This window comes from Crocuta crocuta, unplaced genomic scaffold (genome assembly GCF_008692635.1).
Source record: "Crocuta crocuta isolate KB4526 unplaced genomic scaffold, BGI_CrCroc_1.0 scaffold207, whole genome shotgun sequence".
Taxonomy (NCBI): Eukaryota; Metazoa; Chordata; class Mammalia; order Carnivora; family Hyaenidae; genus Crocuta; species Crocuta crocuta.
The window spans coordinates 814171-828038 of NW_027531996.1; the positions used below are offsets into that span (position 1 = coordinate 814171).

The window sequence follows — 13868 nt, forward strand, 5'->3', positions numbered from 1 at the left end:
TCGGTCTTTTTAACGTTAGCCATTTTAGTGGGTGTGTCATCATCTTCTCATAGTTGTTTAAATTTTCATTTCCCATATGGCTAATGACATTGAGCATGTTTACATATGCTTATTGGCCATTTGCATATCTTCTTTTTTGAAGTAATGTTCAAAATATTTGCCTATTTTTAATTTGGTTACTGGATGCCTTATTTTGTATTTAGAAGAGTTCTCTATATATTCTGAAGAAATTTCTTTTGCTGAAAATTAATTGTGAATATTTTTCTAATCAAGCCATAATGTATGGCTTGATTATTTTTATTTCCTTAATGGTTTTATTTGAAGAGCAGAACATTCAATTTTGATGAAGTCTAATTTATAAAATTTATAAAATTCTTGCTTTATGTGTCCTAAGAAACCTTTTTCTACACAAAAGTAGCAGCGACTTTTTCTAATGTCTTTGTCTAGACATTCTATAGTTTTAATCTCAGCGTTTAGGTTTGTAAATCACTGACTTAACTTTTATATTTGTTGAGAAGTAAAGACAGAATGTTCATCTTTTCTTCTATAGGGATACCTGGATCATTTATTGAGAAAAAAATAACCTTTCCCTCACTGAATTGTCTTTACACTTATATATATATATATTCCCCCCATTTCTATTTTGTTACATTGATTTATAAGAATTGAAAAATTTTTAGCACCTACTATTCAAAAAGTATTAATTTTTTCTAGGTATGCTGGGGACATAGTTATAATGTACTTTAATTCTCTTCTTGTGATTTTGTATTGAAGGGTTCTTGGGAGGCAGAAGTAGGCAGCTCCCTTAGTCCTTACCTAACTCCTTCCATATGAAATTTAGAATAACTTTAGTATGTTCTATCAAAAATTCTATAATATTATCATTAATAAACAAGTTCAGTAATGTGACTGACGACAAGCTCAATACAGGGAATCAATTGTATGCTTGTAAAGTAGCAATAACCAATTTGAAAATGAAATTAAGAAAAATACTCGCATAGAATCAGGAATAAATTTAAAACTGGAAATAAATTTAACAGAAGAAGTACAAAATTGGTTCACTAAAAACTATCAAAAATTTTTGTTTAATAATGTAAAGAAGGCAAATAAGTGGGAGGACACCCATATTCATGGACTGGAAGACTAACATTAGTCTTTTTTTAACATTAGTAATTAACTAGTCTTAATAATTTATTTTTACTAATTAGTAATTAGATGACATTACTTCCCAAAGTGATTTTTGCAGGTTCAATGCAACCCGCTATCAGAATCCTAACTGGCTTTTCAGGGCAGGGGTGGTTCAATTATTTGAGCATCCAACTCTTGATTTTAGCTCGTCATGATCTCAGGGACATGGAATCGAGCCCCACATTAGGCACCATGTTGAGTGTAGAACCTGCTTAAGTCTCTCTCTCTCTCTTTCTCTCTCTCTCTCTCTCCACCTACACCAGTCCTCCACTCAGGCTCTCTTTCTCTCTCTCTCTCTCTCTCTCTCTCTTTAAAAAAAAATCCAGTTAGGCTACTTTGTATAAATTGACAAGTTGATCCTAAAATTCATATGGAATCCCACAGAAACTTGAATATTCAAAACAATGTTGAAGAAGAACAAAGTTGAAGGAATCACACTTCCTGATTTCCAAAACGTATATAAAGTAGCAGTAATCAACAGTGATACAAGCATAAAGATAGATATGTAGATCAGTGGAATAGAGCTTAGAATGCAGAAATAAGCCCATCATTATGATTAATTTTTGACGAGGTTGGCAAGACCATTCAGTGGGGGAAAGATGGTCTTTTTAGCAAATGGTGTTAGAACAAGAGAATGGTGGGCGGGTCACCTGGGTGGCTCAGTCGGTTAAGCACCCCGACTTCCACTCAGGTCATGATCTTGCGGTTCGTGAGTTCAAGCCCTGCATCGGGCTCTGTGCTGACAGCTCAGAGCCTGAAGCCTTCTTCAGATTCTGTCTCCTTCTCTCTCTGACCCTCCCCTGCTCATACTCTGTCTCTCTCTTCTCACTCAAAAATAAATAAACATTAAAAAAGAAAATAAAGAATGAGAGAATGGCCACATCAAAAGAATGAAATCAAACTCTGACCTCAAATCATATACAAATATTAACTCAAAATGGATCAATAGTGTTAAATTTAAGAAGTAAAACCATCACATTATTAGAAGAAAATGTAGGAATAAATCTGCATGACTTTGGATTTGGCACTGGGTTTTTAATGTGACACCAAAAGCATAGGCAAAAGAGTAAAAATTGATAAGGTTGACCTCATCAAAATTAAAATCTTATAAGTTTCAAAAGTTATCAACAAAGTAAAATGAAAATTCACAGAATGAAAAAAGATATTTGCAAATCATATGTCTGACAAGGCACTTGGGTCTAGAATATATAAAGAACTCTTATTACTCAATTTTTAAAAAATCTAAAAATAGACAAAGGATTTGAATAGATGAAAGATATACCAATGGCCAAAAAACATCTGAAAGCCATGCTCAAAATTATGAGTCATTATTCCAAGTCACAAGGGGGTACCATTTCACAACCACTGAGATAACTATAATAAAAAGAACAGACAATAAATGAGTGTTGGTGAAGATGTGGATAAGGTAGAACCCTCATGGATTCTTGGTGAGAATGTAAAGTGATGCAGACACTTCAGAAAACAGATGGGCTGTTCTTCAAAATTCAAAACACTAGGTTGTCATATGAGCCCCACATTCCAATCCTAGGTATGAATGCAAGAGTAATGAAAACATATGTATACACAAAACTCGTAAATGAATATTCTTGGCAGCATTATTCATAATGGCCAAATAAAGTGGAAAAATTAACCAACTGATGAATGAACAAACAAAATAAGCTATATCCATACAATGGAATATTATCAGGCTATAAAAAAAACCCCTAAAGTATTGATACATTTTACAACATGGGAGCACCCTGAAAACATTATGCTAAGTGAAAAAATCCAGTCACTAAAGACAACATATTATAGAATTCCATTTATATGAAATATCCAGACTAGGCAAGAGGAAGGCAAAATCCGTTGAAGCAGAAAGTCAATTGGCAACTGCATAGGTGTGGAAAGCAGGTGTGGAAAGAGAAATGAAGACAGACTGCTAATAGATATGGGGTTTCTTTCTGGTGTGATGAAAATGTTCCAAAGTTGATTCTGGCGATAATTGCACAACTCTTAATATATTAAAAATAACCCTCTGAATTATATACTTTAAATGGGTGGATCATAGTAGAGGAATTAACAAAGTTTTTCATTTTGTTTTTAAGAATGTAGCTTTTTGGGGTGCCTGGTGACTTAGCCATTTGAGGGTCTAACTTCAGCTCAGCTCATGATCTCATGGTTCATGGGTTTGAGCCCCACATCAGGCTCTGTGCTGTCAGCTCAGAGCCTGGAGCCTGTTTCAGATTCTGTGTCTCCCTGTCTCTCTGCCTTCATGCCCTGTCTCTGTCTCTGTCTCTCTCAAAAATAAATAAACATTAAGAAATAAAGAAGGTAGCTTCTTTTGCAATGATCTTGCAAAAATTCCCCCTTTCCTGAAGTAAATGATATGTAAAATGGTTGAATTGCTATTTTCTAATGCTGAAGGATTCTTACATTATTGGGATAAATCTTATTTCATGATTTATTATTATTCTTATTACTATTATAGACCTAACTTTTTAAGAACATTTTTAGGTTCATGGAAAAATTGGGCGGAAGGTACAAAGATTGCTCACATTCCCCTGCCTTGACACATGCATAGTATCCCCCATTACCAGCATCCCTGACCAGGGTTGTACAAGTCATGAACCCACATTGACACATCATTATCTCCCAGAGTCTATATTCATATTAGGGCTCCCTCTTCATGTCGTACATTATATGGGTTTGAGAAAATGTGTCTTATGATATGTACCCATAATTATGGTATCATATAGAGTATTTTTATTGTTCCCCAAATCCTCTGTGTTCTATTTATTTCACCCTTCCCTCTCCTCCCAGGAGCCACTGATCTTTTAACTGCTTCCATAATTTTGCCTTTTTCAGAATATCATATAGTTAGAACCATTCGGCCTTTCCAGACTTTCTTCCTTTCACTTAGTAATTAACATTTAAAGTTTCTTCATGTTTTTTCATGTCTTGATAGCTCATCTCCTTTTAGTGCTCAGTAATATTCCAGGGTCTGGTTGTACTGTGTATCCACCTACTGAACAACATCTTGGTTGCCTCCAAGTTTTGGCAAAAATTATGAATAAAGTTGCTATAAACATCCCTGTGCAGGGTTTTGTGTACCTCAGTACACAAGTACTAAGTACTTGACTTAAGTACCAAGTAAGTATTTGACATAAGTATTTGGCATAAGTATTTGAGTAAATACCAATGAGTGTGATGGCTAGATTGTAAGGTAAGAGTACGTTTCGTTTTGTAGAAACTACAAATTTCTTCCAAAGTGGCTATACCACCTGCATTCCTCCTCTCTCTGCCTTTCTTTCTTGGTGGTTACTCATAAACTGTCATACACATTATTAACATACTTTTTCTAGCAGATTCTAGATTGGAGTCCACTGAAAAAAAGTGGAATTTTAGCACTTTTCACTTCCTTCTTCCCTCCATCTCCCAAATGCTACTATTTTCCAAAATGTTTTTTTGCCAATTGTTATTAACTTTATAGTCTTGTTATTATTTGTATTGCTTGCATTTTAGTAACACTAATTATCATATTGCCACCAATACTTAGATTCTCCACTGCGTTTTAATAGCCATGTGCCCACCTCTATCAAAGGCAGAGTTTGCTTGAAGGGCAGAGGGTGCTGTAGTGCACCAAGAAAGGAACATGGCTGCAGGAGGAAATGGGAAGGAAGTGAACAAACCATTTCATGTACCTCAGTTTTGTGTCCACCACAACCTCACAATGGCCTATAATTTGCAGTTAAAAAAAAAAAAACCCAAACAACCAAACAAAATAAACACACAACATAACTTGATAAAGTTTGGATCTTCTATCATCCATTTTGAAATTCTACTTTAAAACTTGATACATATCCAATTTCTGAAACCCTTTCTCCAAATCTACAACATTATTTTCTTTGATTCTCAAACAACTATAAGAACATAAAAAGAAATTTTACATATAAGGTAAGTAATATACTCACTTCCAACATCTGTTTCAAAGGTTTCATTTTTGTTCAAAAACTCATGGGAATCGTAGAATACTTTGAAATTACAGGAATAATTTTGTTTAGGTGAAAGGGCTTCCAAATAAATATGATTCTTATCAGTTGAAGGAAATTTATCTGAAAGAAATAAGTATTGTGTACCAGTACATGTACAAATACAATAATCACATTTAACTTTCTCTTTAGATTTCATATCTGTAATAAATATCTATTACACTGAAAACTATAGCAAATAGGAAATAAGTAAAATATAATAAAAACTACTAAAATTATGCATGATTTTGCCACACTCAATTTTTTTTCCAGGGGAAAGTGGAAACATAGTCCCCCACTACCACAAATTGTGCATTCGAGTTTCCCACATTTGCGGAAATCTCAGGGGTCAGCACATCCGGAGTGCGATAGATAAGCCTCGTCCTGCGAAAACCACCTTTGTGATGATGGAATCTCCCCTTCCAGATAAGGGTGATACCCCTAATATTAAAGAAAATATTAAAAAGTTTAACTGAATTTGACAGTGTCTCTAATTTCACTGATGGAATGAGTTCTCTGCTCAGAAACTGATAATCCACCTGAGTTAGCCTTTGCCTAATAGATATTTTAACTACATCATTATTTTATCATCAATTCATTATAAATCTGTTCTTGCTTTCTTCATACCGCTCGTATCATAGTTGTGAATCTTCTTTACAACATGATGATTACATTCAGTGTCACACTGCATTCTTTGTGTAGTGTGTATGTGCCTCTGTGTGTCTGTTTGTCTTGCCAAATATGACTTAGCAAATGGCTTTACACCAAGGGAAGAGCTTCCACTTTAATAAATTCAAATAAAAAGAAAATAACATTAAATCATTAATTATTTAAAAGAACTGGTATCTCAATTATTGTCCCCAATTTGAACCCAAATCTATTTTCCTAGCGGCATTGACTGTGCTTTTCTCACTTTTCTTTCATGTAAATGTTCCTCAGGTCATCTATGAATTTTGTTGATGGAGGGCTGACCACATAAACTCTTGAGTCATATGATCTTACGTTTGTTTTTCTTTTTATTCTAACAGTATGTGTATCATAATTTTTCTATGACACCCTCCCCTGTAACATTTTCAACAATGCCTTATGTATAATAGTTGCTAAGAAAATTCTTACAAATTAATTGACTTTTGTTATTTCAAAGATTATTTTTTAGGGAAAGTATTTGTCTATTTTGTGAATTTGAGTGGTATAGTGAATACAATGTTTTGACTCCGTAAAACTCATGGACCACAAGAGAGTGAAAGAAGGTAGAGGGGAGAGGGAGAGTGGGAGGAAGAGGAGAGAAAGAGAGAGAGACAGGGAGAAAGAGAGAGAGAGAGAGAAAGAGAAGAAAGGAAAGCAAGAAGAAAGGGAGGGAAAGAAGGAGGGTAGAAAGGAAGAAAGGAAGGAAAGGAGGATTAGATAATATCTAGAACAACTTTCTACCATAAAAGTACTCCAATCAAAGTTATATTCTTACCACATGTAAGTTTGTATCTAATTTTATTTTCATCACAAGTAAAGTTTTTATTTTTTACCACTCTTAAACAAAGAGAAGTATTTGCTTTTATAGCCTCTGTACAAGTTTCCAAAGAGTAACTTTCAGGATCTGTCAAAAAGAAGGTATAGAAATAGATGATTAATGATTCATAATATGTGTCATATGCTCAATTAAAGTCACTGAGACTATATTCATGATATAGTCTTTGACAAACATTTAGTTTTGAAAGTTTTTAAAAACTCCAATAATTCAGGGTTTTATATGCTAAATTATATAGCTTATTCTTTTTTTAACATCACACATTCTGGAAAGCATTTAATTGGCAGCATTTTATTTAGAATTTATCTTACCTTTAAAAAATGGAACTCAAGCAAGTTTCTAGATGAAATTGGGTTTTTTTTTTTGCACATTTTAAAGCACTTCATTTTATCTTACTTATATCTTCAATTTTTTAATTTACTCTATGATTTTTTATTAAATTATTATTACATAGGTATAGGGGTTCTGTCTTGGTGACTACATCTTTAACTGTCGTTTTCTGTTTCTAAATAATAATTTATTTCAGTAATATTTAGAAAAAATGAATAAGTTAAATGTCATTTTTCAAAAAATACCAAAATTTAACCTAGTTTTTAAGTTTTTCTTTTAATTCCAGTTAGTTAACATACAGTGTAACATTAGTTTCAAGTGTATAATATAGTAGTTCAACACTTCCATACATCACCCTGTGCTCAACACAAGTGCAGTCCTTAATCCCTACCCTCTTCAGCCCATCCCTCCATCCCCTTCCACTCTGATAACCATCAGTTTATTATTATAGTTAAGAGTCTGGTTCTTGTTCTCTCTCTCTCTCTCTCTCATCTTTTCCATTTTCTTGTTTGTTTTGTTTCTTAAATTCCACATATGAGTGAAATCATATGGTATTTGTCTTTAACTATTTCACTTCGCATTATACCCTCTAGCTACATCCATGTCATTGCAAATTACATATCTGATACAGGGTTAGTATCCAAAATACATATAAAGAACTTACACAAATCAACACCCAAAAAGCAAATGATCCAATTTAAAAATGGGCAGAACACATGAACAGACATTTGTCCGAAGATGATATGCAGATGGCCAACAGACTCATGAAAAGATGCTCATCGTCACTTATCATCAAGGAACTGTGAATCAAAGCTATAAGAGCTATCACCTCACACTATCAGAATGGCTAAAATCAACAACACAATAAACAACAGGTGTTGGTGGAGAAAAAGGACACCTCATGCACTACTGGTGGGAATGCAGCCACTGTGGAAAATAGTATGATGCTTCCTCAAAAAGTGAAAAATAAAATTACCTCATGATCCAGCAATCTCCCTGATGAATATTTCCCCAAATAATACAAGAACGTTAATTCAAAGGGATACATGCATCTCTATGTTTAAAGCAGAATTATTTACAATAGCCAAGATATGGAAGCAAACTTTAACCTATTTGAATTTAACAAATCAATGTTCTTGAATTATTAGGTGATGTGAAAGAGCTGATAAATTTACACAGTTCCTGAATCCCTTTTCCAAAATGCATTTTGTTATATTCTTCAGTGGAGCGGGCTTGATTCCCCCATCCCCTCTTCTTTCCCAGCAGTAGGTGAGCTGGCAAAAGTGGCTTGATCACCGTAACATGATTATAACTCTCTTTTATTGTGTGCAAGTATTTTTGTTCTTTACACAAACATCGAATCCTTGACTTTGGGTTTTACCCCAATATACTCCAGGCACACTTGTATCTAGAGGAATAAATATGTGCACATATATATTCAATGACATGAACTAAGTAGGGAGGGGAAGAAAGATTGTGGGTAATCACTTATCCACGGTGGGATAAATAATACCTAATCTACACGAAACACTCTGTAGAAGGAGTATAGGGAGGGGGAGTAAGGGGTAAAGAAGGCTTATGAACTCCTAATTTCACTGGGTTAGAAGACCAGAAAGTTCACCCACTAGCATCCTGCTGACATCCTTTCCCTCATGCCTGTGCATTTACCTGAAAGATTCCTTCATCCACTAGAATGCAAGACGTGTAGAATTGTACTTTTTTGTAAAAATACAAATAGAAACCAATTTATATTTACCTGGTGGTACCTCCAATTTTAAAAATTTATATGGAGGAACACATGAAGAATGACTTATAGTAACATTCTTATTTTCACATGCTGCTAGGTTAGGGATCGTATTATTTGAACATGGGGGATTGTTACACTCCACTTCATCACTAACATTTAGTTTTGCTGTAAAGGAGTTAGCTTCATAGTCATAAGTCACATGGATATCTGCATATTTGTCACCTGAAAGAAAATAAAAGTGAGGATTCCCTTTTTAAAAATTTTTCAGAACAAATAAGCTTACTTCAAATGCAAGAGTCTCAACATAGATTTTCAAAAATATCAAGTATCTAACAAAATATCCCCAGAAACATGAAAAAAAAGAACAATCACATCAGATGTGTCCATATTTATTTTTTCAAAATTCCCTTTACATCAAGGACCTCAGCTTTTAAGTTTATACTTGGATGATTAATAGATTAATGTCTTATCTTCCTAACTCGATTATATGTTCTATGACGGCAAAGACCAGTCTAGTTTGAACATCACCACAAACCCAAATCATTACATAAAACCTGTCATTAGTAGGGGCACACTTGCTTGAATTACTTGTTGAAATGACACACGAATGAAACATCTGATGAATTTCTTCTTCCTTTATCATTTCCCTTACTTCCTAAAATACAGTTGTTGTTTACCTGTTTCTCCAAATATGTGGAACATTGATTCAGGGACCACAGGCCTCATTATTCTTTTACTTACGTAAAATTATTGATAACGGACCCTCCTAAGTACTACTCCTTATCACTACGTCACATTCTCTTCTTTATTTAAAAAACATTCTGTTAAATGGTAAAAATATCTTTCCAACAAATACTAATTCATTCCCTCATTTTTAATCCAAAGAACACTATTAAGCCCTTATTTTATGCTTGAGACACTGTCCCAAGCACTAGGAATACAAATGATCAGCTTTGTAGAGGCTAACGTGGAGACAGACAGATGAGTTGCTACAGATGTGCAAACCCCTAAAATAAGATTATGTGCAACATAACAATAAGGGATAAAGGTAGGGAGAAATCTAGTCAGAGTGTAGGGATAGGAGAGGCTCTCAGAGGAGGTGGGTTACTCAGTTTATATTTTAAAATATGAGCAGGACATAGAAAAATAGATGGTGGGAATCGGTGTGCTGGATGAGAATGGAGTGGAATTCTGAGTAGAGAGGAAGAAGAGCAGGAGAGAACACGGAGGCAGGATGTAAACATTATGTGTTCAGGAATCTTTGAGTAGTTTCATATTCGTTAAGTGAAGAGCATCAAGAGGCAATAATACAAGAGGAATATGATCAGAAAAGACCATATTTATTAAGAAAACATATGAAGGCTGATCTTTACATTTAATGCATGGGCAACTACTGAAGGCAGAGACTTCAGTGGTGAGATTTAGAAATGTGTGGAGGGTTAAGCCTTGACCATGAAAAACTCTACTTTCTCTGAGAAGAGAGTAGGAACATGGGAAGAGGGTTGTACAAACTGTTCTCAAACATCTGCTTTCACCCACACCCTGGCAAGACAGAGACGAAAACAGATTTTTATTGATAAGCATTGAAGGTATTCTCTACATTTCACATTTATCATTACAATATACCCTTACCTCCTGCCACCCCAAAGCAAAATTGCTATCTTCCACTTCACACATACCCAAACTGAAGTGGCTTCACCAAAGTTGTTTAGCTAGTAATTATTAACTCTGGTGTTCAAATCTTATGTCTGAATATGACCTCAAAGTTTCTTGCCTCTGAAGGACACAGGCTCTTAAGATTTGGAGCTAATCACTGATGTGAAATGAGAGCCAGTGAGTCCAGTTGCTAGTGGGTCTTGGAGATTTGGAATGAAGAAGCAGATAAGGAAAGTGTTATTCTAAAGTGATATATACTGTCACCAAATTAACAAACTTACCACATGATTGCTTAGGTGTAGTAGTAACTGTAACAGAAGAAAAAGAGAGAACGAAAATTATTAAGGTTTTATTTATAACATTTATAACATCTCTGCTATAGTCATTTTGGGAGAGGGGGTTTATAATGTTTCGACTTCAAAGTCTATGAGTTAGGTTTAACAGACAACTCAGGGTTTGCAGTGCCTAGGACCATGTTTTAGTCTCAAACTTCAAATGTTGAAAACTAATGAGCTAGTTATATAAGACATTTTCATGAGTTTAACCCATAATGATTGTAATAATAATAATACTTAATAATAATAATATAGAGATTTTTTTGAGCACACTTTTGATTATGGTGTGGTGACATGGCTAACTATTCATGTAACCAAACACATGTAAAGGTCCTCATCCCCTTGATTACTCTCAAAATAGATTTATATCATTATAACCCCTAGAGAGTTCAGTTGACACCTTTGTTGAAAAAAATCAGAAAATCAGCAAAGGCTGCTTCACTCTCCAGTTTAACTTTTGTAATTTCTTTGTACATATACTGGATGCAGGGTAATGAAGGGTCTTTCAACAAATTGAAACATATCGTGGGTGAAGCATATTTGTATTTAACTGAAGAAAGAGCGGAAATGTGCTTTGTGAAAGCTAAGAGATCCTGCTAATCTGGCCTTTGAGTTAGAAAAATTTGGGAGAGAACCATGGGCTTGCAGGCTCTGCCATGGCCGACCCACTGACTGTCTGTCACTGCCAATTGCCAAGTTCATTCAGATCCCTTGCCTTTGCTTTCATGCTCCATGACTGGAGCTCTGCAATCAACCCTCTGCGAGTCACCACTTGGAAGGCAAAGACCCGCTGACAGAATTGTTCTTTTTCATACTAATACCTAAGCCCACTCTTTGAGAAAGAAGTCCCAGTATCTTTGATCCTTTTTCTATGCATTTGCATAAAGTACACAACTCTTGGGGGATGTTATAATGATATGATATCACAGTAACATTATGCGCTGATCTCACCAGCTGTTCTACAGCTAAAATATGTGTTGTAAGATGAACTGCTATTCCATAGCCCCCCCATGATTAGAATACTCAAATGAACTTCTCCAAAAAAGGAGCCCACTGGAGAGCAAATGGAAGACCCTTCTATGAGCACATCCCAGGTACGTGGTAGTGGTATGATTGCATGGCTGAGGGTAAGGTTGTCACCTATTGTTGTGGGAGCAGTTGTTAAGGTAATGCTTGTTGCGGGTGAAGTGGACATAAGATTCAAATCTGCAAGGAAATGAACAGAGAAGACAAGTTAATGAGTTTGTCATAATGAAGGTCAAGGGAAAAACTCTTCAGCAAAGATTCTTTCTTTCCTCACTGAATCATTGGAATTGACACTTGCTTGTTTTTAAAATAAGAAAGTGAACCAAAGCTTTATCTACCAGTGGCCCTTTAAGATAACCAATAGTTCAAATAATTAGAGCTTGACATTCAATAAGTTGAGAGAAACTCTTCATCCGTTGGGGTAATTCTTACCTGATGTGCAATCTTCCTGAAACTACTCCTTTCTCCTTCAATAACCTCCTTATTTTAATTACCAATAAGGATCCCACTTAGTCTTTTTAAACATTCGCTGCCTCCCGGGCATTTTACATATTCAGTCCTCACATCCACCCTCTAAAATGAATATTGTAATATCCATTTTTACAGAAGGGAAAACCATCACACAAAAACTATTAGTAGCTTGTGCTAAAAGTCATCCAGAAGCTTAACGGGAATGGATTGGATCCCAGGGCCATATGACTCAAGTCTATTTTCTCTCTTCCTTGCCATGAGCATTCATTATATGAATAACAAAATAAGGTACGCCAAGAAACAAAGCTTACTGGCAAGTTTATTTTGGCTAATTTGATGTCAGTATGTGAAACATCACTGCAAACAACATGTGGTATGAAATACATAAAAGAACTGCATTCAAGCTTCAAATTTCCAGTTCGTTATCCACAACCTACAACCCCTAGGGCACCGTGGCCAAACCTGAGGAGTTATCTTTGGAGGTGATGCTGGAGATGAGTGAGCTAAGGGCAGCAGGGCTGCTGTGTGCGGGGCTGAGGGTCGCTACTGGTGTGAAAGCTTTGTCTGCAGGAAAGGTGCTGAGTGGAATCTTCTCTCCTGGAAAACCTGCAATCAGAAAGGCCACCATCACGGTCATCCATTTCTGCCACAGAAGGGCAACAGCCAGACACTCAGCGTAAACAGGGGTATCGAGGCTAAGCCAAGCAACAAGTGAGCACTTAGCTGTCTGCGTTCTGTAAAACTAAATGAAAACCAGCCGGGTTTGCAGAAAAAAAATAACATCATGCAACTCAACGCCTAGGCAGCTCTGTAATCAGAACACCACTTGTAAAAGTATTTGGCACCTGAGGAGATAGCTTGTTTGCACAAGCCAGCGAGGCCAAGCTTTCCAGCCAAGGGATGCCTTAGGTGATGGAGGAAACGCACCCAAGTGACAGAGTGGGGCGCTGGCTTGCTGGTGCTGACAAAGACGGGCCCGGAGCTCTGGGTGGAGAAGGGTGTGTGAAGGTTGGGAGAAGAGGAAGTACAATGTACCATGTGCCGGAAACCTCGCCTCGGGGGCACCTCCCTGGGGAGGCATTTCTGGGTGCAGGTGCTTAGGTCTAATTTTCTTACATTAGAGCTGAATGGGCTTCTGCCTGTACAGCTGCTGAGCTCAGGGTGTTTTCCTTTCCAGATGGAGGTAACAATTCTACTTTCACTATGTTGACTGCCCTTCCCAGGAAAAAATCAAATTGGTTTAGAACCAAAGAACTTCCACATCATGCAGACACCCTTTCCTTATTTTCCAAGCACACCTAGGCAAATACATATAGAATTAGGTGCCATTGCTAAAGAAACCGCACAGTGTATTTGGTTAGAATATGTCATTGCCAAGGTTCAAAGCACCTAAGGCGTGCTACACCCTCCTGCAGACATCACACGCAGAATTCCGGCACAAGAAATCAGTATGTATTCACTGGGTGCCTTCTAGAGGACTGGAACTCTGGAAGTTGCCATGGGAAAAAAAAAAAAAAAAAGAAAGAAATACTAACTAGCCTCTACAGGAGATTGTTTGGTTATCT

At 36.1% G+C, this 13868-nt stretch overlaps 1 protein-coding gene and 1 non-coding gene across 6 annotated transcripts in view; both read right to left on the reverse strand.

The window, feature by feature from the left end:
- PTPRC (protein tyrosine phosphatase receptor type C) overlaps positions 1-13868 on the reverse strand; it is a 123670-nt gene that overhangs the window by 45054 nt on the left and 64748 nt on the right. For 2 of the 5 annotated variants that reach the window (XM_077775147.1, XM_077775149.1), the window contains 6 exons: positions 12766-12909; positions 11947-12012; positions 10753-10779; positions 8825-9037; positions 6679-6807; positions 5160-5300 (listed from right to left, as the gene is read on the reverse strand). In XM_077775147.1, coding sequence (XP_077631273.1) covers positions 5160-5300; positions 6679-6807; positions 8825-9037; positions 10753-10779; positions 11947-12012; positions 12766-12909 — 720 coding nt within the window. The remainder of the gene's footprint in view (positions 1-5159; positions 5301-6678; positions 6808-8824; positions 9038-10752; positions 10780-11946; positions 12013-12765; positions 12910-13868) is intronic. The other 3 variants (XM_077775148.1, XM_077775150.1, XM_077775151.1) reach the window with 2 other exon arrangements.
- LOC144240753 (U1 spliceosomal RNA) lies at positions 5487-5650 on the reverse strand. The gene has a single exon (XR_013337841.1). It is a non-coding gene; the product is annotated as a U1 spliceosomal RNA (small nuclear RNA).